Source organism: Chiroxiphia lanceolata, chromosome 15, assembly GCF_009829145.1.
Source record: "Chiroxiphia lanceolata isolate bChiLan1 chromosome 15, bChiLan1.pri, whole genome shotgun sequence".
NCBI lineage: Eukaryota > Metazoa > Chordata > Aves > Passeriformes > Pipridae > Chiroxiphia > Chiroxiphia lanceolata.
The window spans coordinates 15640956-15666547 of record NC_045651.1 but is presented as its reverse complement, the minus strand read 5'-3'; the positions used below and the strand labels follow the sequence as shown (position 1 = coordinate 15666547).

General features: G+C 41.6%; 1 protein-coding gene across 2 annotated transcripts in view; it reads left to right on the top strand.

The window, feature by feature from the left end:
* The window catches only part of SPOCK1 (SPARC (osteonectin), cwcv and kazal like domains proteoglycan 1), a 265743-nt gene that overhangs the window by 230374 nt on the left and 9777 nt on the right, over nucleotides 1–25592 (top strand). For both annotated transcript variants that reach the window (XM_032702921.1, XM_032702920.1), the window contains 3 exons: nucleotides 17639–17755; nucleotides 24024–24245; nucleotides 24829–24891. In XM_032702921.1, coding sequence (XP_032558812.1) covers nucleotides 17639–17755; nucleotides 24024–24245; nucleotides 24829–24891 — 402 coding nt within the window. The remainder of the gene's footprint in view (nucleotides 1–17638; nucleotides 17756–24023; nucleotides 24246–24828; nucleotides 24892–25592) is intronic.

The window sequence follows — 25592 nt, the reverse complement described above, 5'->3', positions numbered from 1 at the left end:
GGATGGAGAAAGTAGATTAATATGCCACCAGTCAGTAATCTGTGCATGTAGATCCCTTTGGCTTGTAATTGTTATTAAACTGGTTCACTGCACTCTCCATAAAGCATCAAGTCTCTTGGTAAGGGAGTACACAGACCTCTGTTTATTCTGAGAAACTTGTGAACTGCTGTAATTCATTTCAGATTTATAGTTTCACCATCTTTAAATTGATGTTGTTTTTTACAAGGAAAGCAACAGCCAATTTTTTTTTAACAAACCAATGCAATTTAATGCTTATAGAATTTATCTGCCTGTGGATCAGCAGCATAACACAATTTTAATTACACCTACCACACTTCACTGAATTCTCTCATTCTGTAGCAAAGCCTTATCAGAGTAAAGGTCCATGAGATGTGTTGAGCTCTGTTGAGCCCGAAGTCACAAGCTTTGCATTCTCATCATTACAAAAAAAAAAAGTAAAAGAGCCAGTCATTTACACTTCTCTCTCAGGGGGAAGCAATAGTTACTATTATATAGAGAATTAATGGAAAATACAAACTACTAAGTGCCTCTGTGGTTAAGTGCAAAACTATCTAAAAAATATGATTAGAGAAAAAGGAAGGAAGTGTTAAAGCAGGTCAGGAGCACTCTACTGAAATAATTATTGTCAGTTGTTCATTATGTATTAATTCACGGCTAAGTAGGTTTTACTGCTTTCTTTGCAGCACAGTTATAGTTCTCTGCTAGTAAGGCTTTGTGCCAGCCCACTCACACTTAACTGCAGTGTTTTCTGACTACAGAGATATGAATTCATTGCAGCTGCCTTTGTTGTATTTAAGAGGCAAGGAAACTACAGAGAGAAAGGAGCTCACATCCAATGGCAGAGACCTGCGAGTGCTTCTGCACGTGCTGTCCCTGTGACCCTGTCCAGTACAGCACTGCTGCTTCCTCACAGCAGTCACTGAGCAGGGAAGAGGCTTCAACACTGATTCTTTAATGGCTTCAACGTGATTTTTCCCAATTTTAAAATAAACCTGCAGACAGGAATGATCTGTGTCGAGAACCATTTCCCTTTATTGCATGGAAATATGTGTGAGGTGTTTTTAACAAAGGCTGTTTGCTGAATTCCCCTTCATACCTGTTGAACCTGTAAATGAGCTCGAGCAGAGTAATAGAGGTCATGATTCCTCTCTGGTCTGGGACAAAACTGAGAGATGGGCTGGAAAGAAAGTCCCAAGGGGGAGGCTCAGCAGTTCCTTGGGCTGCACAGTCTGACACGAGTCATGCAGACAACAGGGAAATCCCCACAGCTGCTCCTTGGACAGTGAGTTTTGTGGGAAGGGAAATATTTTAATATATTTGGGGTTTGGGGATGGCTTTGGCACGTGTGGCTTTGGAGAGTTCTATGGGCTTAAAACTGTTGGGACATAGGAAACAAATCTGAAGCAAAGCAGGTTTTGTTAGTTCTGCTGCTTAGTGCACTGTTTATTTTATTTATATGTATGACCATTAACTGATGGTGGTAGTTTGTCTTTCCATTGGAAGAGTAGAAATAGCTGTAAAATATAGGAAAGAGAAACTAATTTCAAGGAGTTCTTGGGAAGACTTAGTGATTTTGATTTGAAGTGCATCTGTAAGTGACTAGAGAGAAGACAATTTGAGGCAGAGATCTTAATCCATGTGCTGTCATCTCCCATTCCTGCTCCTTGGCATATCTTGTAACATCTCCAAAGTCTGACAGCAGAAGTGGTGCAATACAATCCTACAGTATTTTCCAAGTACAGATGGGCCAAGCACAGATGGCTGTATTGCATCCTGTAGAGCCTCTCGCTTAAACAAATATAGAATAATTTCCCTGGCACTGCTGGGTTGGGGTTTTTTCAGATTTACATTCAACTAAATCAGGCCATGAATTTTTGATTTTCTCTTTGTCATCATCCATCCCAATTAGTGGGGCTTCTTTCTGACACGGTGCCAAATTGTCACATTCATCTTCTTATCCTTTGCAAAATACATTTTGTACACCTGGAAGAGGTTATACAGTTCTCCTTTTTTAAGACACCTTTCTTTTAACAATTTAGTGGCTTAGCTAATAAGGGAGTCAGATATTTTTATGCCCATTTCATGTAAATGGCGAAAAAAAAGATGGTTTCTAGGCAAAAGGTTTACAACCTAAATAAAGTAAAGGGAAGAAACAACACTGGTATTGCCAGTTAAAAATGTGACAGCACAGGTCAGCAGCATGTGCAGTCTTACAGTCGGTGCCTCAGAGATGAATTATCGTGCATTTGTCTGGCTTTGTGTAGGCATCATGTTAGAGCTGAGTTTTAGAAGTATCTGAACATGACTCTGCAAGTGTTTACAGAGAGTCTCTGACAGGTGTGACAAGAAGAGCTGAAGGTACTTGTTTTAAAGTTTAGTAACTGGGTAATAAGGGCTGTCATCGTTAACACGGAGGAGTCGGTGATGGCTCAGTACAGGGGTGATTGGAAGAGAAAGAGAACCTGGAAAGGGTCTGGAAACAGTCTTGCAGCTGATGTGCTCTGCAGTGGGGACTGGGAGGCCAGTGGGAAAACACAGGCAGCAGAGGATGGAATGGTCAGCCCCAGGAGCTGGGCTGCGTTATCTTTGCAAAATTGTCTTTGCAGAAGCTTTTCGGAAGGATACGAAGAGATGATGGTGAGACTCAGTAAGGCCAGAGGAAAGGGCATGAGAATAGGCAGGAGGAGAACTGATAAAAGGTGCCTCTGTGGGAGAATGGGTTGGAAATGCCATGTTTTAAAGCACCATTTACTGACTTTGCACAAAATTTAAGCAGTGTTAATTTGGAGATAGTCCCAGGAAAGGCTACAGCCCCACTGAAAGGTGACAGAAGATCTCCAGTGAAGGGGTTTGAACGCTAGAGAGGAAAAATGAGATCAGTTCTGCCTGTGGGGATCTTCAGATGACAAGTTGGCATTTGTGAGGTGTCTGAAATATAGACAAAAATTTCAATGTGACGGGCAGAACTCAATCCATCAGTCCTTCACACACATGTCTTGGAAACTGAACTGAGTTTCTGTTCATGGAGGACAAAAAGAGGGTGAGGACAGAGCACCCCTCCCAGTCTTCTGCAGAGAGCATGAATGGGACATGTAGAAGACAGGCACAAAAACATGGGAGTACAGGATTCTTGGGAAAACTGCATTGAAAGTAGCTGAGAGCTGAAGAAGTCAAGTTGGCATCAATGTTAGCTGGACAGGGTCCATTTGAAGTGAATGAATCTGCCTTTACTGATGTGCAGAAAGTGGATGCTGAGCTGGAAAAGAAATCCTGGTTGGTGCTTTGGGACCCCAAGGCACAAGACAGGGAGCTGAGGGAGTTTCCAGGCAATGGGGAGGTCACTGGGATTTATGGTGGAACTGTAGTAAGTAATGAGGAATGATTCCACATTCTTAAAGCAAGAAGGCACAGTTATTACTGTGCTAGAGAGCTTTCATTCCACAGAGTTTTACAAATGCATTCTGATGGCAGGGACAATGCCATAATGGGGAACATCTGTAGCATTTGCCCAGGCAACACCAGTTAACAAAAGATACTTTTCTTTTTAATTTAGTAAAATATACCAAACTGTTTGAAAGTGAACTGATGGTGGGAGCGAGAGGAGAGAAAAGCTGGTGTCATTTTCATTTTCTAAACAAGTAGAATAAATGATCTTTAGAATTCAGCGCAGCAGCTATTGAATTTTTCATCCTGAGATCCCATAAAAGATGTGGATGTACAACAAACACACCTCCCACAAAAGCAACCAGGTGAGAAAGGCCCGGTGAGACGTGGATAACTGAATTTCCTCCGACAGAAGAAGTGATTGGCAGATCAATAGCCAAAAAAATCCAGCTCTTGAGAAATCTGTGAATATTCAGTTACAGCTCTGCTGCAGATGTCAGTTCCTCTCTGTGAGTGCTTCTACCCCTTACAGGAGCTAAAGAGTGAATTTATTCATCTTTATTGACCTATTGACCCTTATGTTTATGTCCTAGAATACAGATTTACTTTTGGAATTGCAAGTTACTGTGCATGCACACAATATCCCACCATAGTATATACACAATGTAACATGTAGAGAATGGATACATATACTTTTTCCTTTTAAAAAGAGCATATAGAGGGTACTGAAAGGAGAAAATAATCATTTCTTGTTCGAAAGCAGGTCGGCTCAGGAGCTGAGCAGCCAATTTGTGAGCTGTGAGGCACCACCAGATGTGAGGTTTCCCTCCGTGACCCTGCCAGACCTTCTGCCCTCCCTGGCCTCGTTGTGCCCTGATGTCAGGTCACCTAACACATCTCTCATGTCTCCAGCAAATCCAAAAAAGGGCTGTTCTTTTACTGGGCTTTTCCTGGCTGGCTCACAGAGCTTGGCACAGGCCACCCCGGCACTGAACTTACTCCCCGCTAAGCACTTAATTGCAGGGAGTTGTGTTGCCTCCACACTGGGAGCAGTGTCCTGATGACACATCACCTCCACCTCGGGAGGATCTTTAAGAAATCCTTTAGACCGACGCTTTGTGCTGCTACCTTGTGACTGTTGGCTGTAAATACACCCGTGGAGAGTTCCTGTCTGCTGGGTTTCACACTCACAGCTCCTCTGACACAGGAAAATATGTAGACTTGTTTTCATGAAATGTTGGTGCTTGGGATTCTTTTTAATTACTTCTGAATTCTGTTACACAGTAAAAAGGCCTTGTAGGTTCAGTTAACATTTTCACTTTATAATTCTGACAGTGCAATATAGTACAATTGAATTAATCAGGTTTTTCTGTGTTTCTGTTACAGAGATTTTGAGGGTCTCAGTTAAATCATCCTATTTGCAGACTGATTACTAGGGAGGGAATGCATCACTCCGGGTTTAAATTATCTTGCTGGGAACAGATTTTAATCTTTCCTTCTTTTTTCTATGGAGTCCTGTGGATATATTATATCTTATTCAACTCTGTTTTCAAAATGTTTTCTATTTTTGCCTGTTTAATGAGGCATGCCAAATGTTCCTCACTTTTTGCACTTCAGAAATCTGTAGAAATAATTTCCTTTCCTGCTATTTGTCAGCGGGAAGGATGAAGGATTTGTTTTACTTTTTCCAAAAGAAAACCTGAGCGTGCAATCTTTCATACATGAGCAATTTTTTTTTCCCTGTGTTTGTCTAGCATTTAGCACGATGGGTTAGTTGGAGATACCAGCTTCACAGCTATGCAGTGCTGGGATGTAGAAATTTGGCAAAGTCTCAGATCTCCAGGGGACCAGACTGGTGGGACAGGCTGTGCTCGGAACTGTTTGCTGTCGAACTCAGCCCAGCGATGTTTCGCTGCTGCTTTCTGGCAGTTAAATGGTCTCTTTGCTGAGCTCCCTGTGAGGTTTCTGGACATCACACGTGGGGCACAGAGGGCATTTCCCTGCCAGCTCAGCCCCAGCTCCTCATTCCTCAGGAATGAGCAGGATTTCAAGCCCATCTCTGTGCCTGGGACCGGGAGTTCTCTGCCCTGGGTGTGTGTGGGTGCTTCGGCTCAGCAGTGTGAGCACCTGACATCAGGGCTTGGACTCTTTTCCAAGAGCCATTGAACTAAAATTTGGATGATTTAATGCCTGACTTGGGGACACCAAAGTAGTTATCACGCTGAAGGTCACACTCGATCACTCTGGTCATGATGAATATGAGAGGATGAGGCAGCTCAGGGAAAATCTTCTTTATTTTTATGAGACACTCCAGGATCCCACCATTCTTGTGGAATATATGGGTAAATGGGTGCTGCAGGGAGGTAGTTCTTTTCTCCATGTCTTGTTTAGTAGAAAATAAAATTAAGGATATGAAGAATCCAAGGTGTATTCAGCCTGGAGAGCTGCAAAACCCCTTTCTTTGTCACTTTGTGAAAAAAGGACAGGAAGGAAAGAGAGAAGGAAGAGAAGTGTTTAATCCTCCTGTGTGACACTACTTAGATAAATACTTCCCAGATTAGCTGTCAAACCATTAACTACTACACTCAGCTGTGGTCTGCTCCTACACATGCAGTTTGGTTGAACTTTCACATTTTCTCTGAAGAGCTGATTTATGTCTGGACACCAATCAAAATTACATATTCTGTAACAGGATACTTGTTTTCTTATCTCTCCTTCTACAAGCTATTGTTTTTCAATGAAACCAACAACAGCAAAGGTCAGGATTTATGCAGTAACATGAACTGGGAGTACAAACAGGGAGCTGGAATAGGAGCTGGAAGCCAGCCATGAACCAGGGCAAGCTCTTTTTCCTTCTTGCAATGTATCATTTATCCACGAAGGAACATTTCCCTCCTCTGTACATACCATCTCTATATACACCACTGGGGATGTGTAATGTTGCTCTTAGTAAGAACATTCTCTTTATTTTCTATCTGGCTACTGTCAATAAATCATCTGTTAAATGAATCAGGCCTTGTGAACTTGTACTGCCAAGATTGATTTTTGCGTGACGTTTCTTCGGGAAATGAATTAAATCTTAGAAAGAAAAATGTGTGCACAGTGGCAAAGTGTGCTTTCACAGGGAGAGTATTTATGATGAATAGAAGCAAGATAGAGTACACATGCTTCACAGAACACATTCTTGTAATGATGCACGGTACTAATATGATCTGAAGTAAAGATGGTAAGATCAGAAGCTTTCAATGCAGAAAGATTACCATTTCCTTTGAAAGCGTTATTTACTGTAAATTCCTGAGATAGCTTTCGAAATACATTGAGTTCTTTCATTGTAATTTACATAAGTCCTTATTTTTTTTTGCTCTCCTCAGTATCCATCAAAATAATTGGGCTTTCAGCAGTGCTTTGTACAGACAGGTGGGTATGAATCCAAGGGCGATTTTTTCTCTTTACTGGCTGCCTTTATGACAACCAAAGGAGGCTCCTCTTGCATTATTACTTTATAGGGGTAAAGTAAAAGACCCTGTGAGTCTGCCTGCTATGCAAGAGAGTGAATGTGTGTGTCCTTCACCTGTTGTTACAGAGATTTAAATCCAGTCTCCTTTTGCTATCAGTGAAGGTTTTGGGCAGAGGAAAAGAAAAAAATTCCAAGTGACTTCTTCTCCAAGATTTTCTCAACATTAGAAGTGCATTTCTGTGATCAGTCATAGCAAATGTAGTAGGAAATGATTTTTAATCCTTTTGCAATGAGACACATGTAAAACAGCCTGTGGTCATTAGCTCACAATAAAATAATGGGACTTGGTTCCTTTAATGGGAACTGCTTTTCCTGACAGTGACAGGGATGGTAAATATTGTACTAAATGCCTGTAACCTACAGATACTTTAATATACAGGAACTTGTGTCAGAATGGGAAAACTACATTCCAGCTCTATAGTGAATTAAAAATCAAAACATTAAAAGGGCCAGAGTGTGAAATGGTATCCCTGCCTCCTTAAGGAGCATCAAAGGAACAAAGAAATGTAAAAGGCACAAGACAAACTTTTGGAGGGAGGCTCTGGTGTACAAATGGTTCCAGTAAAATCCTATTCCAGCCATAAATTCACTCAAATTTTGTTCTTAATATTTGAGAACATTGTGTTCCCTTACCAAGGTTACTCCACCCCTTGGCTGTTCCCTGTTGCCCTGATTGCTGTGTTGCTGTGCTGCATTTCCTCCTGGTGTTTGTGCATTTCTGGATTTGGAAGGTGCAGTAGTGCAGAAATAGTTCTGATTTCTTGTCAGGGGATCTTTGCAATCCACAGGGGAGCTATGTTGTCTCATTTGCACTTTCTTATTGAATTTCAATCAGTTTTCCCAACAATTTGCTGGAGGAATTCCCATGGGACTTTTTCAAATGCTCCCAGCCCCATGTTGTCCGACAGCTCCTCATTTTCTCTTCTAGGGTTGCCTGTGTTTTCTCATTTAAGAATAATTCACCACATGACAACATTTTACATTAATGAAGCCCTGGTGGTATCAGTTGTGATGACATCCAGTAGGGAACACAGAAAATAAGCACACGGATATACACAGTATAAAATAAAAATCAACTGATGTGCAAAAAAGTTAATGAGGGGGAAAAACAGTTTCTGCTAGCATATGCTGACTCACGAGTATCTCCCTCTCCCTCCTGCTCAAGCGTGGGCAAATTGGATTTATCTGTCACTTTTCAAGGGTCCCTGAGGACAAGAATAAAGATGGTGGGCTCTGCTAAAAATTAAGTGAATCTACTCAATTGTTTCCCCCTTTTTTTCTGTTTCATAGAGTACCAGTTCCTGGAAGAAGGAGTCTTTCTAATAAATTCCTGGGTGCCTCTTGCTGCTTTTAGGCAGCATCTGAAATCCCAGCAGGGACTGTGAGAAGAATGTGGGGTGATTTTTTTTCTGTGGGAGAGCAGATCAGTCCTAGTGTTCAGTGTCCCTCGGGGAGTGCCCTGTGCTAGACCCACACAGGCTGCACAGTGAGAGTCCTGTTTTTCACTTCTGTACAATGTTCTGTGCTGAGTTTCCTCAGGTAGCAGCTGTGATCATCTATCATGAGGGTGGACAGCCCAGACCTCACCTCCAGAGTAGGCATCCTGAGCACACACTGGCATTTGGATCTTGCTACCCATAAAAATAATACCTTTTCTCATTAAAACAGACAAAAAAACCCCAATAACCAACTGGGAGCTCATTAATTTTAGATTTGAACAAACTTAAAGAGCTGGAGTAGTGTCAGAAGAACAGAATTGTGTAAAAGTAGCAGTTTTATCCTACGAACCACCAAAACTTCGTGCATTTTAAAAGAATGTTATCAAATAATAATAAATATCTCTGTTTACTATGACACTTTACAAAAATTATCTACTGCCAGTGCATTTTTTTTCTTAATTCAGTTTGGATCCATCTGTGATTGCACAAAGAGCTGTAAAAACTAGAGGCCTCTTACAGCTCATTTCATATATAACCATATTTTCAACTTCTTTTGGGGAAGTGTTGCATGTGCTTATGCTTCTCCATAGGCATTCTGTGAAATCATCTTGTGCTTTTATTTTTCCCTGTATATAATCTTTTCATTTATACTCTTGGCTGTTGCTTTCCTGCTCCAATTGAACATAAATAGATCTGCCCATTTCTTCTCAAATGCTGTCAAATTACTAATTTTACTTCCTGAATTTTGCTCCTTCCAGCTCAGGGCCATTTCCATTATGGAAGGTAGCAGCTGCCCTTAGCATCAACAGCTCAAGTTATTTCCAACTACTGTAATTCAGAACATTTTTTACTGAATATCAGAATCTAAAATTTCTCTCTGTTCAGCAAGTGGAGCAAAACAACCTCTTGGATGTGGAGAAGTTCAGCAGGTTGTCTTAACATTTTCAGCTATGGCTTTGGAAGGTCTGTAGGAAACAATTCCATTTAATACTCAAATATACACACTGTGATACTGCTTGTCTAAAAATAACTGTCCCTCAGTTCCCTCATTTTAACCTCAGTGAGTTTTGTTTGTACTCTTAATTATTCTTCCAGCTTTGCTTATTTATTATTCCCAATGCCTTAGAGTGTAATATCTGCTGAGCTGTTGGCAGCAAAGTCAGGTATTTGTGAAAACCTCCCATGGGCTGTGAGCTGCTTTTTTAGCACTGCTTTAAACTCAAACCAGGGTTCATTTTTTCTAAGAATTCATCCCTCTTGCAAAGACCAGCCAATGCTCGACAAGCCAAGGCTAAAGCCAACAGGAATGTCTTCTCTGAGGCTGGTGCAGAAGACACTGGATGCCAAGTCAAGGACATCTGTTCAGAGTGTAAAAACAGAGAGGAAGGAAGAGGGAGGGAGAAAGGAAGGAAGGGAAGAGAGGATATGATGACTCCATAAAGCCTTTTTTCATCCAGAGAACTGCATGAACTGCTGGAAAAGTCCATTCAGTCAGATGTTTTTATTTGCTCTGCTTTAGTTTTCAGTTGATGTAACTCCCTCTATTCAGCCCTTCAGGTGATATGCAGAATTTGAATGAGAACATCAGCTGGCAAGTGAATTTTGGGAGGCTAAGAATCATGCAGGAGATAACATTTTAATTAGTACCTGACGTGGCCAGAATGGCACAAGGGACATTGCTCCCACAAGTTTCCTGCTCAGTTTGACAGTCCCCCACCATCTTATAGTTGGGATGTATTTAAAATAAAACTCCAGGCTTCTTAATCACCTGGCAAAGATGAACTTTGCAGGGTTTTCCCAATTAATGTGAGCACAAAAGGAACCAGAGTTAAGCACCCTGAAAGCAGATGTACACTTTGCCTGCAGCATTAACAGGGAGCTTTGCAGCTCTCAAATCTTTGTTTGCACAGGTCTGGCTGAGCTTTGTGTTTTATATGTCCCATTTTAAAGAAGCTTCAGATCAAAGCCTATTTCGTCTTCCCAATAGCTCAGCTGCTCCTGCAATCATCTGAAAGTCTGAACTGCAGGATCTTGGCATCTGCTGCTGTATTTATAAGACAAGGCAAAAACAAGTGACAGAAGGATCAGAGGTGGTTATAGGCATAGGTGTCAACCCTGGGGAAGAATAGCCAGGGAATGCCAAAAATGCAGCAAGACAGATATATCCACAAAGAATTTTGTCATGGAATGTTGGTGACACTACAGGAGGGATTTGAGATGGAAGTCATGCAGTGATCAAACCAGCAAGGCATGTTTGGAATGCAGAACCTTTCCTTCCAGTAATAGTAAACAATCCATTCCTTTCTACTTCGTGAAATTATTGGCATAATACCTCACTTCTTATTGTTAGAAGAAGTTGCCTGAGGCCTCAGTGAGAAGAGCAAATGAGAGCATCACCCCTTCCAGCCACGAGCGGTGCAATAATTGTGAAGGTAATTATCCTCAGAGTTGCATCACCAAAATGTCACCTATAAAACACCAGGGAGTCATGTACAAGTCACATGGAGGTGTGTATGTTTAGCTGCATCTGCGTGTGGTCAAATTGCAAGTGGAGGGTTAGCACAGCACTGAGTTCATCTTGGTGCTTAGTTTCAAATCAGCTCCTGCAGCAGAGGTGTTTTGAACATTATTTTCCATGACTGGGAGCAGACCCACCCACCCCCCCTTTAGCCTGAAAGATGCTACAGTTTTTTTAACTTTATCCTTAAAACCTGTTTAGATAATCAACACACATGTGGACACAATCATAGCAGGGTGAAAGGAGTTGTTGACTTACCTACAAGAGAGAAAATGAATGTAGTGATGTTTGTCAGAGAAAGGGTGGTTGAAATTGCTGCATTTTCTTTTTATAAAGTATATAGAATGTAAAGAATAACATAAAATACAGTTCAAAGGATGAGTGTTATCTCCTCTCAACCTCCATGCTATCAGCCATTTCTGTCAAACTTTTTAAAGTGCTATTACATTGTTCTTAAGTACGTGTTTTACCATAGAATTTTGTTGTGTTAGTCTTCAAAAATACGAAAATGAGAGGGTTTTTTTTCCTTTTTGAATTGCTGAAATAATTTCTGTCCTATTTCTAGCTGGAGGAATTGGGCAATGTCATGGAAGTTCGTGCTATAACACATTTAAATCAAAACTAAATGGACTTGTCCTCCAAACTCACAGGACAAATGTCTGGCCCCTTTGTTACCACTGACATTTGTTACCAATACATGGTAACATCATAATAATAAGAGCTGGTAACATAATAATACCAACAGCTGGTTTCTGCTTGTGAGCCAAGCAGCAAACAGGGCCAGATTCCACTAATGCACCCCCCTCCCTCTTGTTGCTCAGGGAATACCAAGGCTGAAATTTCAGAGATGGGCTCTCTTGCAAAGTTTTCCATTTCTTATTTTCATTATGTGGCTGGTCACCTCAACCCCTTGGTTCTGCTCCATGGCAGGACATTTGCATCTTTAAGCAGGTGATTCCAAAACTAGTGGCATGTTCCTAAGCTGAATTCTGTCATGGCAGATTTAATTTGGGTGGAATTAGCTGAGTAACTAAATATATATTTTTTTAAAGCTTCTACTTTTACTTTTTTTTTTAATTATTATTATTATTTGCATTCTTATATATGCATTTGCAGTTTCCTTTCCTCTACAGTACAGAAAAGTTGAAGCTATCCCAGCTCTGAGGGAATGTTCACATACTCCACTTTGGCATTCAGGGAATAGGGAATCTGTTCCTCAGTCTCTACCTAAGACACTATTTAGCCTATTTATATCACAATAATATCAATCCAAAAAACCAGTCTCTGGTAATGTAATTGGCAGTAATTTAGCACTATTTGTAAAAATCATTATTAGAATAATGACAGTAGTAGCAAGAAGGCAAGAGACAGATGACAGAGAGGTGACAGGGAAGTCAAATGATACAAAAGCTGTTACACACATACTATGAATCTGTTTGCATGGTTTGCTTATTGGGAAACAGTGTAATGTATCACTGTAACTTTTTTCTGGACAACACAGACTTCTTGCTTGCCACACAGTGCCAGAATATTCTGGCAGCAAGTGAGACACTGATACAGTACTGCAGCAATGTACTTCCTAAGTTTTGTTCAGAGTTCACTGCAGTAGGAGTTACAAGGCTTGTTTGGTTATTTTGTTAGTGGATGAATATTTTACAATACTGCTTTGCTAGGCTGGAATAAAAATGGGATGTGACTCAGTATTGATTTAATCTTATACATCTACAGATAAGTTCAGTTTTAGTGTTGATTTCTATCACCAAGTACTATTGAAAGTCCCTATCTGAAAGAGTGAAATTAAATATTATCCTGCTAATTTTCACCACCTATGTAAATAGTGTCTGTAGAGCTGAAAAAGTCCAAGGCCTATGAAAACCTGAGCCTTTAGAGCATGCTAATGGCTTTCCATTAGGTCAGATTAATGTTTTCTGCTTAGTGAGAATAGGTATTTAGCAAAAGTGCTTTCAGTTTGTTAGGAATAAATAACTGCTCGACCAACTCCCTCACCCTTGGGAATAAATCTGCACTTTCAGTGCTTGCTAATAAATCAGTTCTGCAGGATAATTCCTCACATCTGCAGATTCAGATCTGAGGGTGTGGGTTGGGTCCAGCAGCACACAGATCCTCCGTGGCTCAGAGAAGGGACAGGTTCTGCCACTGTTCCTGGCCCCACTGCCATGGCAGGTGCAGGGCATTGGCTCTGGGATCAGGTAGGAGAGCTGGATGTTTAAATCCTGCCTCTCCATCCCCAGCTGGAGCAGCAGCCATCCCAACCTGCTGCATGCTGGGAAATCATGGATGTCGTGGAAGAGCATCAGCAGTGAGGGGTCCAGGAATTAAAGTTCCACGGGGATCTGATGTCCCATGGCTGCTCAGGCAGAACTTTTGGTTACATGGATAAAATAGCAAGTACAAAGCCTTGTGGGTTGTTCTCTTTTCAAAAGGTGTAGGAAATGACCTGAAGGCAGAGTCTGTTATCTTGAAGAAGACACACACCAGAGTGAAAAATGCCTCTTTGCACGTGTTTGCACTTGGGTCTGTGTCACAGCACTGGAGCTTGAAATGGCTGCTGACAGTCAACAGGACAGATTTGGGTTGTTAGAGAGGGACTATAGAGACGTTCCTCCCTTGGTGATTCTCTTCATCCCGGATTTTTTTAATCAGTGCTTCAAGCCATGTCAACATCCATATTGTTTGCAGCCCCAGTGTTCTCTCCTTATAAATCTCCAAATAGCAAGAGACCCATTATCACATCCACTCCTCCTACAGCCCTGTTCTTGTCGTCTCAGGAATGGGACTTGAAACTTCTATTAATAGTAAAGAGGTACATTTGCACTGCATTTTTTATGAAGAGGGTTCCTAAAAATGCTTTAAAACTTATACTGATGGAAATTTATATATGAGGATCTTAGATCTGAGGGTCCTCAGAGCTATGCTTTCTAATTGTTTGATATGTAACATAATGGGTCCTACCATCAGAAATAAAACATGAAGTGCTCTGGTTCCTGGAACCCAGCCTGACTTTGTATGAAACTTGTGCCCTCTGAATGTCAATCCACTTCGAAGTGTCCCAAAACAAACAAATTCAGAATGATTATATACTGCTGATAACGTTCAAATAAATGAAATAGAATGCAGTTCCATCAGGTAGAGAGGCAGGATATTTTTAACCAGGCACAGTGGCGTTAAAATAAAATTTAACACAAGAAAGTGTAAAATAATGCTTCCTCTATTTTAATGTGCAGGAGAAAGTAAGATTGAGGGTGTTAAATACTTGAACAGAAATTTAGCTGAACTTTGCATAAAATTTTTGAAGTCTCGTCCAGGAATTTATTATTCACTCCATATTAACAGCAAAGTTGGTTCCTGTTTGACTCATGAAACAGCATTTATCCTTGTGAAGAAAGACTGCAGTCCTAAGAGAGAACCTCAACATCTTATCCACTGTGGAATCATCTTTAAGCAGCATACTTAAGGAGTATCTCAGTTATTCACAAAAGAACTATCCAGAATGCAAAAAACTCCAGTTCTGGGCTTCCTGTCAAGTCGTGCCTCAGACTGAATTCCAAGGGAAATCTGCAGGGTTTGGGGTCAGTGAAAACAAGAGAAATAAATCATCCATGGTCCACCCTCAAAGACTGTCCTCGGAGGGAGTGAGGGAAGCAGTCCTGGAGAAAGATGCAGCGCAGAGGAGGCTCCAAGCCTGTTCTGGCTCCATCAAAATCAAGGGAATGTCAGGGAATGACAGGAGGATACAGGCTTCCTCTGTCTGAGCAGCTGTAGGGTATAACCCAGCTGATGTAGCTCAGGGATTGCAGCTGTTGGGTAAAGGCACAGGACTGGTGTAAGAAGGAATGTCCATGGGCATGGAAAATCTAAACATGGTTAGTTACAGACATGGAAAAACATGTAACAATTCATTACAAATGGCATTTTACAGATCCTGTTGTGTTTGTGTGCTTTGACTGTACAGAGGAGTTGTTTCAAGTCTGATTTGCCACTAATTAATTACTTCTGTTTACCATTAATTAATTGCTTCTGTCCCACCTACACTGTGCATTCAGTCCTGGCCTCAGCTGCAATTTAAAAGCATGGATTCCAATTACCTCAGTCAATGCAGTTTACAGCAAATGCCCACTCTGTAGGATTTGTTTTAGAGCCCTCAGTCTGGCCCTGGGAATGCCTGGGAATCCTGCAGGGTGCTGAGGCTGGGAGAGGTGGAGCAGGAGCTTCTCCTACACTGTGAGTTTGGGAGCAAATGCCGGATCCCTCAAAGCTGTGGGTTGCTGTGGTCTCTAGGGTTGGCTTTGCATTTGGAAGTACACAGATCTGAATAAGGAAAATCACTCTAGAGGGTGTTTTATTTGTTATTTTCTTTTTTTCTGGGCCTTGATTGCCTGTGAAGCTCAGTGTACCTGTGCCCAAGGCATGGTAAGGGGTCAGGAAGGCACAGGAATGGATCTCTGTGGTCCAGAGTTCCAGCCTTGGCTTCCTAAAGGTGACACATGCCACAGTAAAAGTATCAGACCTGCACAATAAAATTACATTACTCATTTCTTGGACAAATGAATCCTCTTTTTTTTTTTTTTCACCCACCTGACATAATCAGGAGTCAAAGCTGTGTTTGTGTGTGCAGTTTGACTGGAGATACACTTGTGAAGTACTCTGAACATATGGATAACCTGTCACGTGCATGAGGGATTGGCTAAACAACACTTGTGCACTGTATTTCTCTTTTTTTTTTCCTTTTCAAAACTGATTTTTGAAGGACAAGACAGAAGGAAAGAAAAGGCACTGCCTTCTTTTATTTGGGAAAGATGAATTATTATCAGTACAGTCCTCAGGAAACATTTGTGAGACAGGTTATTGAAAAGAAGGTTTTTAGGGTCTCTCGTGGTGCCGTAGTGGTCTCATAATATTTTGACAAAAATTATGTCTGATGAGAACCAGTTGCTGACAGTTCATTAGGGAATGCAGGAACAGCATCGTAAAAGAAGCTTCTGCATCACTACTAACATGTATTTAAGTGCCCAACTCCTGTTGAAATTACCAGTGGTGGAAATTTCTCTATCTTTTTGGATCTAAACTCATAAAATAAGAAATCATTTGTGCCTGTCTAGACCTAGTTCATAGCTGAATAATTATTAATGATAACATTAGTTTTCTTCCTACCTTTCCCCCTTCAGACGCCTCCTAATGGGGCCTCATTACAGGCAGGATGATGGAATTTGTTCTGCTATTGCTTCTGTTGTGACTTTTCTCTGACAAAAGACTTTGTGAGTAATAGCCAAGGAAGAAAGAACAACATGAAGTGTTCCTTATAGAAGAGATGGCATGGTGGGCTCAAAAATCCTATCTTGGCTTTGGTTTTAGCTTTCAAAGATAAGATAGTTTACAATGAGTAAAATATGATGTCAATTTAAGTGAGAAAATAAAGTGGTGAGATTTTGCATTAAGGTAAGCCACTTTAGAGTTAGTATTGTATTGTCTTTCATTTATTTTACATTAATTGTTGGGGTTTTCTTCTCTAAGACCTGATATTTCCACACCTGTACTCAGTAAGGAGGCATAGTGATCTTCATATTTTTATCTTCAGTAGGAAAATTCATTAAATTCTTCCAGCATTACAGGAAAAAAAAGGGAAAATCTTTCTTCTTCTCCCCTCTCAAATGCTAAAATAGTTCCCACTTAGAAAAGGCTATAATTTCTATTTTTAACTTAAGAGTTATTCCTGTCTCAGAATAAAGTGGGAGAACAAACAAAGACTCAGCACAGCCATGAGATCTCTGCAAGTTCCCTGCAGTCACTGGAGCAGTGAGTTTAACTTGGGAGAGCTGTGGGGCTCAATTGTTCTTCAACAAGGTGGAAGGAGGAGCATTATAATGTGCAGTGAGATGGAGAAGCCATATTGTGCCTGTGAAGGATGCCTGCCTCTACAGCATAAAATCCTCCTCTGTATTCCAAGAAATGTCATTTAAAATGTAGAACGAGTGCACAGCAGGAATAATAAAATTGCCTGAGCATGTGAATTTTAAGCACTAAACATGATACAGAAACAAGAATATTTTTTCTGACAGAAACTGGTGACTAATGCAGCTTTCTTCCTTAAAAATATTTGCTTCAGCTGGATGTTAATCTCTTGGCAGAAATTTCTGAAAAAGAAAATTAGGTATTTCTCAGTAAAAATTTATAAGAAAATAAATGTTTTACCTCACTAACAAAATGGAATTGACAACCTTCAGAGGTGGCAGAGCCTTACTTGCAGTAGAACTAGAGCAACATGACAATTTTTTTCTGTATATAAATAAGTATATATATTTCCTATTACTGTGATAATAGCCTTACAGTAAGCCAAATGTGGCTATAAATTATTCCCAGCATCTTGTTCGAGTAGCATGTCTAGGCAAGTATGTCCCTCCTCCCCGTCTGTCTGACTGATATTTTTCTCTGGAATCCTAAAAGGTGAAAACATTTAAGTTAAACAGTCACACAGCTCTAATTTCAAACTGGTGGGTAGCTCTGCATGGCACTTCTTCCATCACAAATCATGTCACCTTTGGAGGAAGTACTTGAGTCCAACTTATAATTCATGATGACTTACATTTTCTTTTTAACTTGCATCCTTTCCTTTTCCTTCAGAGCTCTTAATGAGGAGAACTTCACAACCTCAAACATGACTTTTCTAATGGACTCTCTGGGGGAAGGTTTTTTTTTTCCCTGGTGCTCCTGGCTCAGTCTGGTGCTTTGTTCTTTTTCCAGCTTGCACAGACAAGGAGCTGAGGAGCCTGGCTTCGAGGCTAAAGGACTGGTTTGGTGCTCTCCACGAGGATGCCAATCGTGTCATCAAACCCACGAGCTCGGAGACGGCGCAAGGCAGTAAGAAAACCCCTTTCCTTGGTGAACATTGAACATTCCTTGGTGTCAGGCAGGTGCCAGGGAGTCAGCAGGCACACAGGAGACCCAATCCTGCAAATAAATTCCATTTTCTGAAGGAGCTGCAGCCCTTCTGTTCCCCCTCTGACCCAAACTGCTCTAAAAACAGGCAGTTGGAGACAGAATGGCCTTCACAAGTTAATCAGGCAAATCCCTTTGAAGGCCATGGAGGTGACCTCTATACTAGTAAAGGAAACTGCTCAGGGACTTTTCTTAGGTGAACTAACATGGTATAGTTTGTGTCTGTACAGTTAAATTCCATGACCCTCCATGTCAGCGTGGCTGCATCCAAATCACCCCTTGGGGCTGGACTGTGGTGTTTCCTTACCCACCAGGTTTATGGCCAAGCATTTTCTGACCCGAGGTCAGTGGGATAAGCCAAAAGTGTGGCATGCAAGTGCAGTAAATTATTTCAATGTTGGGAAAAACTCAGATTTGACTTTGCAATTTCCTGCTAACAGCTTATATATAAGAGAAAAAAAATAATTAAAACATCCACACCCGAGCCATGGAGCTGGAAGACTTAAATGGTCTGGAAAGCCATAAATCTGTTGTGTCCTAGGTATTTAATAACACCATCATTACTTCCTTTGATGCTTTTTTTCTTTTTCCAAGAAAGGAAGAAAGTGAACAGTTTGGAGGACATTTACTCTCTGTGGGTTAAGCCAACATGACTGATTTTGATGTCATTTACCCACCAGGGAGGGTAAAGATTCACATAACAGCATCAAAAGAGGTCATGTTCATCAGAGAGCAGATGCAACTTTATTTTCTGTAAGGACTCATTAATTCTTTTAAATAGTGCATCCCAAAACACGTTGTGTGTTGCAAAGTAGGATGCACAAGTTTTATCTGGGTTTGTGACTCACCTTCACTGATTTTCCATAGTATTTACAACAAAGTCAGTATCTTTAACACCATATGTCCTACTTATTTCTCAAACAGTACTCCAAAAAAGGCTATTCTCATACAGAGGAAGCTGAAACATAGTGCAAAAAAGCAACTGGGTGTACAGCTAATAATGGCTTCCAGATGTGAATTCGTTTCAGACCCCACGACAGAGAGCTTCAGAGACTTTAAACTTCGTTTGAAGTCCTGTAGGCCCAGAATCACATGAAATCTCATTTTATCAGATTCCCAAAAGGATGTTTTTCATGCAAAACCTGTGAGATCCTCACGAGGACCTTGCCAGAGGCCAAAGTCTCAATACAATCCTAAAGGTGTTGAGTCTTTTTTTTTTTTTTCTTTCTGAAGACATTTCAGCGAGAAAAACATCCCTGGTAATTCTGCAGTGTTTGCTCTGATTCACAGAGGAGCTGTTATCTCTTTTTAGTTTAGTTTGATTTCTGGCAGCTTTTATTTGAAAGGCTGCCTTGATGATCTTAAACACTTGATCTCAACAATGTTCATTTTTAGACTGTTGACTTAGTTTGGCACATTTTCTTATTTTCTTATATATCAGTTAAAAAAAGAAAAAAGAAAGAAACTTTATGAGTTTAGATGCTTAAATCATTTTTTGAATGCCACAAAACTTGGTCTTATTTTTCTTTTTGAGGATTTGCAGCAGTATTCATGAATTAATCTGCATGTGCCAAATTCTGCAGCTCCAGTTCTCTCTGGTAGCACTGAAAATACTCACAGAGTGAGGACAGCAGCATTTGGCTCCCTCTAACTTCAGACATTTGTAAAAATGAAAGACATCTTAAGCAGGGCTCAGAATTCAAAGCAAAGTTCACATACCCAAGCTGTAGAAAAGAATTTCTGTGAATCCTGGCAAACAGGACACACACAGCTCTGGAATCATTCTCTGATGTACGTGTTGCCCTTTTTTTTATTGCTCTGCATGTGTTGCCCTCCTCACCAGAGAGATCACTTCATTAACCTGGTTTGGTTATGCCTGTGGAGTCTTAAAAGGCATGAACATCCTCAAAGTAATCCATTCTGGATGTGCCCCTGTGGCAGCAAAAGGAACAGATGGTGGGATGCGATGCCTGCGATGCCTTGGACACACGGGCTGTCTAGAGAAGGTGTTCCAGCAGAGATTTCTCTGGGCTACATTAATTTTTTAAGATGCTAGTGTGAGTAAGCTAGTGTAAATAAGCATTTTGAGTGTATTAAATTCACCCCCAGGTGAAGGAAAGATATACACTCCTTTTTGTTTTCTTTTTAACTCTCTAGAAAGGAAAAAAAGGGATGAGGGCGCTCATTGTATTTAAATCTCAAACCTTCACTCAGTGAGCTCTCTGATCCCAGCAAAGCACCATGGGCCAGAAACCTTGTCTTTGCAGGTTTTGTACAATTAAAATCTCCTCAAGAAATGATATAAGAAACTCAGGGACATGCTTTGACATAAGGAAATAATAAAACTAATTAGGTAGCAAGATCAGATTCAAATTGCTCCTGAGCCTAATGATAATTCATAACATCCCCTCATAACATCTCCTTATTGTATCTAGATGGTCTCCTTGGTTGGAGTGGGAGTTGTTTTTCTTTTACTAGAGATCTGTGCAATATAAAGGATTTTTTCTGGGGAACATTTCTTCTCCTCCTTCCTTTATTTTAAGTGATGGGAGAAATTAGGTTAATTATTCCCCCGTTAATTTAATTGTAGTGTAGTTTAATAAAATAGAACTGGCTCATGTGAGTCAACTCTTGAAGGGGAAAAATAATTTTTTTTCATGCCAGAAGGTGTGTTTATTTTTAATTAGGATTTTCACTTACAGACTTTTTTTTTAAATTTAATTCCTTTTTAATTCAGAGGAGGTGGAGCGTTTTAGTGTGTCAGTGGGATGTGAGACTTTTACATGTAGGTCACCAGTTTGATTTCCTTCCAGCTCTGTAGTGAGTGAGAGTTGTTAGGATGCTGAGCAGCTGTCAGTCAGGAGGAGAAACATGATGCTCTCAATTCAGGTCCCTGTGAGTAGGTGTCCAAATGAGAGCAGCCACCACCTCAACTGACATTAATTGGCATCTGTGTTGGCAGCCTCTGCCAAGGAGCCAAGAGCAAGAGGGATGTGGAGCCTGCACCGTTCTCCTGCTTCTCACCAAAGGCACTGCAGCACTAAGCTGATGGACAGAAAGATGCAGAAAAGTTCTCACTGAGGTTACTCTTGTTCTGGGTCTGTTGTGCCTCTTAACCAAGCACTGAATTCGTTACAGAATTACAGTATATGGTTTATTTCATCCAGCAAATTGCATCATTATTTTAAGTAAGTATATCAAAAGACTCTACTAAGGAGCTAATTCATTCACCATCACTTGGCCTCACCAAGTTGATGGGAGCACAGTGACCTCCCAGTGAAGGTAAGTAAGTGAGCTCCAAAAGCCATTTTCCATCACCTGCCCCGGTTATGCAGGGGGTCAGAGCCCGTGCTGGACGTGCAGGACACACTTGGCTTTCATTCCTGTTGCTGGGTGCTGGGAGCATCCAGGATGGTTGGATTTGGGCTGCAGATGCAAAAGGTGATCTATGGGCAGTACTTTTTACCAGGAGGCAGTATAGAGTGGAGGTAGATGCTACTATTCACCTTCAACTACATGTTGAGGGGCAATTAAAGAATTAACCTTTCCACTGATAATATTTCCATCACACCTACCATCTCTGTAGTTAAAGACTTCCAGACCACATTGTCTAATAATCCAGCACTGTTTGATAATCCAGCCTCTTAATAAACCTGATCTGGAACTCTTGTCACAACAGTGGAAGCTCCCTTGTTTATAAGAAATTACAATCAAAACTTCTGTAATTAACTGTGTTCATGAGTGATCTTCCATGACTGTATCTCACATCCAAACCCTGCTGGGATGTCACAGAGATCTTTGCACTCCCAGCAGTCACTGTCTCGTGATCTGCTCAGACAGGTCAGTGCTGAGGGCATGCTGGGGTTGTATCCCTGTTGGACACACAGGTAGAGACTTCCCAGCAGGGAGCAAAACAAGACTCAGAAATAATCTACAGACACTGTCAGGAGCGAGTTCATTGCAGGATCTCCTCCTCCCTGTGTTGATCCTTGGCAGTTAAGGGATGACCTTTAGAGAGCCACCAGGGCTGAGCAACACACGCCACTGATTATACAACAGACCTTGCAGTTACTCATCTTTGCAGCAGCAAGTGCCACAACAGGGTGTAAAGGCCATTACCAGGGAGGGCATCTGTGCAGAAAAAGAGCAGACAACAGAACCCAGCTCTTTTTCCCCTGAAGACTGTTAAACTGGGATAGCTGAAATGTGTACTGATCCCACCTGTCCCCCACCCTGCAGCTGAATGACCCACCCCTGCCTGTGTGACTGCTTTTAACCTGCCCCATGGTGGGAAATTTGGCACAGCAAACACCCACACAAGGCAGGACTGCATGCCCTGCTTCTCTTGCTTTATAAAGGCAAAGTCAAGGAATCTTAAATCCTTTCACTCAACAAGAGATTGCACAGTGACCAAATCCTCCTTGCCTTCTTCAGATGACTAAAATAATTGAAGTCAATATTCCTAATTGCTTCAGCAAGGCAAGCAGGCTTCCCCCTACATCTATTCACACTGCCTTTTTCTTTTTCACTGTGCTCAAATGTGATTAGATAATGCTATAGGAGATAACAGCACAAAAATGTGATGAAATGTTCAGCATGATTTCTCTCTTCCCTGCCTGAGCTGCCTGGAGCCCTGAGGAAATGGCGTTACCTTCTTCCTCCCTCAGAGAAACATGTATTATGAATGACACAAACCTTCCCATTAGTTAACCCTTCTGATTGTCCCTCTGTGGCACTGACAACCTTCAGCCACAGCTGCATAGAAAAAAAAAAGCACAGCTTCCAGCATAAAGCCCTGCTCTCCTTTGGATTAATGCTTAAAATAGCAGGTAGGCTGCAGAGCTTGGACAAACTGACAGCGTGAGTCCAGCCACGGCTCAGGCTTCACTTTAACAAAGCAGGGCCCTGAAAGGGACACATACAGCACATAAAGCTAAGCTTGACCTCCTTCAGTGAAAGGTGCAGCCAAAGGAAAAAGCTCATCAGGCTTCTCCACGTGGCCCAAAGAATGAGCAGAGCACAGGCAGGTTATCACTCACAGCTGGGGCAGTGGGAGCATGAGGTGCCCGAGGGGTCAGGAGCGCTCTGTCCCTGCACATCTCCAGCCAATGTATTCATGTTCCTGGTTCAAACCAATATCCTCATTGTCAGATTTGTTATCTCTGTATTATAAATATACTTCCTTACATTGTAGATAACTTGGAATTTAGTTCCAAGCATTGAAAAAATACCATGACAGTGTAGATTTATAATGGGTGCCCTGTCTTGTTTGTGAAAGAGGCATTGCCACTGTTCTTGTGGAGCCTGCAGAACACTGGAATATGTATCTCATGGACACTCTGGGTATCTGTGTGCACGACTTGGGCTTTCTGTGATGACCACTGCTGCTGCTGCAGTCTTTGAAGAATCTGGGCTATTAAAATGAATTATGATGATGGTTTCCAAAGCACTGGAGGAGCAGACTCCTGTATTGCTGCAGAACCCTGGAGGCTGCAGGAAGGAGTGGGGCTGGTACAGCGTGGGAGAGCATGGGCAGCCCTGTGGAGCTCCCAGCTGAAGCAGTGCCCTTCCTCAGAGAGGTGGAAGAAACAGAGACACTTCGCCCCTTCTCTCCCCCTGCCTCCCCCAGGTAGCTCACAGCCCAGATCAAAGCATTTTGTTGTCTGCCACACAGACAGGGCTTTGAAGAGTGAAAAGGAAGGATGAGAGGCAGAAGGTGAGAGCACAGCAGGAAAGAATTTGCTCAGGCAACTAGAAATGAGTATGGGAAACAGGATTTAAATTGCATTCAAACTCAATCTAGTTTGAAAATATGGTGGATGCAGCCTCTTCTCATAACATTTCAGTTTCCTGGACCCAGGCCAGCCCAGTTGGACTGAGGATGGAAAAAAAATAAATAAGAATTTTTTGAGTAGAAATAACTTTGAATTACAGAAATCAGCTCTGAATCTCAGCCCTCCCCACCCCACAGCTCCTACAGAGCGTGAGTAGTGCTCTAGTTTGTAGCTGTGCTTGGGTTTTAAGCTTTACACAGTCAGATCAGTCTTAGAATTTTGTTCTGCTTTGGGCAAGTCAGTCTAATGTTCAGAGTCCAGCCAAACAAAATCAGAAAGGTTTCACCTCAGCAGGGGCTCCTGTGCCAGGGGTGTGCTGGGGTTCAGAGGGGGAATGTCTGCCTGTCTTCTTACAGGGTTTGACACCAGCATACTACCAATCTGTAAGGATTCCTTAGGCTGGATGTTCAACAAACTTGACATGAACTATGACCTGCTGCTGGATCCCTCAGAGATCAGTGCCATTTACCTGGACAAGTACGAGCCCTGTGTCAAACCACTCTTCAACTCCTGTGACTCCTTCAAGGATGGAAAGCTTTCCAACAACGAGTGGTGCTACTGCTTCCAGAAGCCAGGAGGTGAGTTGTGCAGTGCACAGCACAGAGAGGAGGTGTTTGGGTCTCCCTGTGTTTCACAGAGATTGGTCACTGCCAGGCAGGTGTGGTAAAAAGCTCTTTTCCCCATCGCTGGTGTGAAAGGGCATTGAGGGACCACGTTTAATGTCACAGATGAACTGTATGAACATCCCTTGACCATTGAAACAAAGCAGTAAGTGCCAGTGCACACAATCTAGACATGAGCTCTATTGCTGATGGGGAGCTCAAAAACTTGCCCTTTTATTAATGCAGAAATTAGTCAATTAGCAAGTCATAAATCAGAGAGCTGGCATGATGTCAGTTTGGTGAAAAGAGAGGTAGAATGGTTTAACAATTAAAATGGCCCCCAAACACTGCTCGCAACTACAGTGTGTTGTGGTTGTTTTGTTTTTTTTTAATTAGTGGAGCTAATGACATAAATCTGTTTTGTGGTACAGTACCAGCATATGGGCTGCTCTCATTCCCAGGTGTACAGTAGTCTACATTTCATGTCAGCAGTGAAGCCAGTCATTACAGAGCCTGTCCTGGACCATCTGGAAACTGATTCTTATACGTTATATTTTAGGTCTTCCTTGCCAGAATGAAATGAATAGAATTCAAAAGCTAAGTAGAGGGAAGAGTCTGTTGGGTAAGTTCGATTACTTGCTATTCATTTACTCAACTAATTAAAGCTTCTGTGATTATTGTAACTTTATATGCAGTAATGGTTTTTCAATTAGAGACTAATGTTTTGAGTCGGGAATATGCAGCACTGAGTGTAGGCCTGACACTATGAAATTAAACAAATAATGAGATAGCAACACACAGAACAGGTGTCAGCGTGGCAATGGGGTCATAACTAATTTACAGCTCTCCAGAAATGCAAAGCCCTGTCTGCACAGAGCTTAATCCTGCCTTCATCACCTCACAGGGCAGAGTAGGCACAGAGGCTGCTTGATACTCAAGCCTCCCATTTTTGAAGGGTGACTGAAGGTGCATAGCCAATGGGTTCTTGTCTCCTTCCAGTCGTGGTGCAATGCAGGCACTCCTTGGGGTTCAGTTTTGCCTCATCACTCTCTAAAATATTTCAGTAGATTCTGTGTAAATGAAAACAGGAATTCATGTCATCTCATTGTAGGCAGCCCTGCAGGATGCTCCGTGCTGTAAGATGGGATTGTGCCTGTCCCTCTCTCTGGTGACTATTGCAAGCCTGACTCGATTCATAACTTACACTGCTCTGATGGATACCTGAAATTAGGTTAAATAAATCCCCATCTGGCATTTTCCCATTTAATTGCTGAAAAATCAGGTTGTTGAACTGAGTAAATTTAAGGTGACTAATTCCCTACC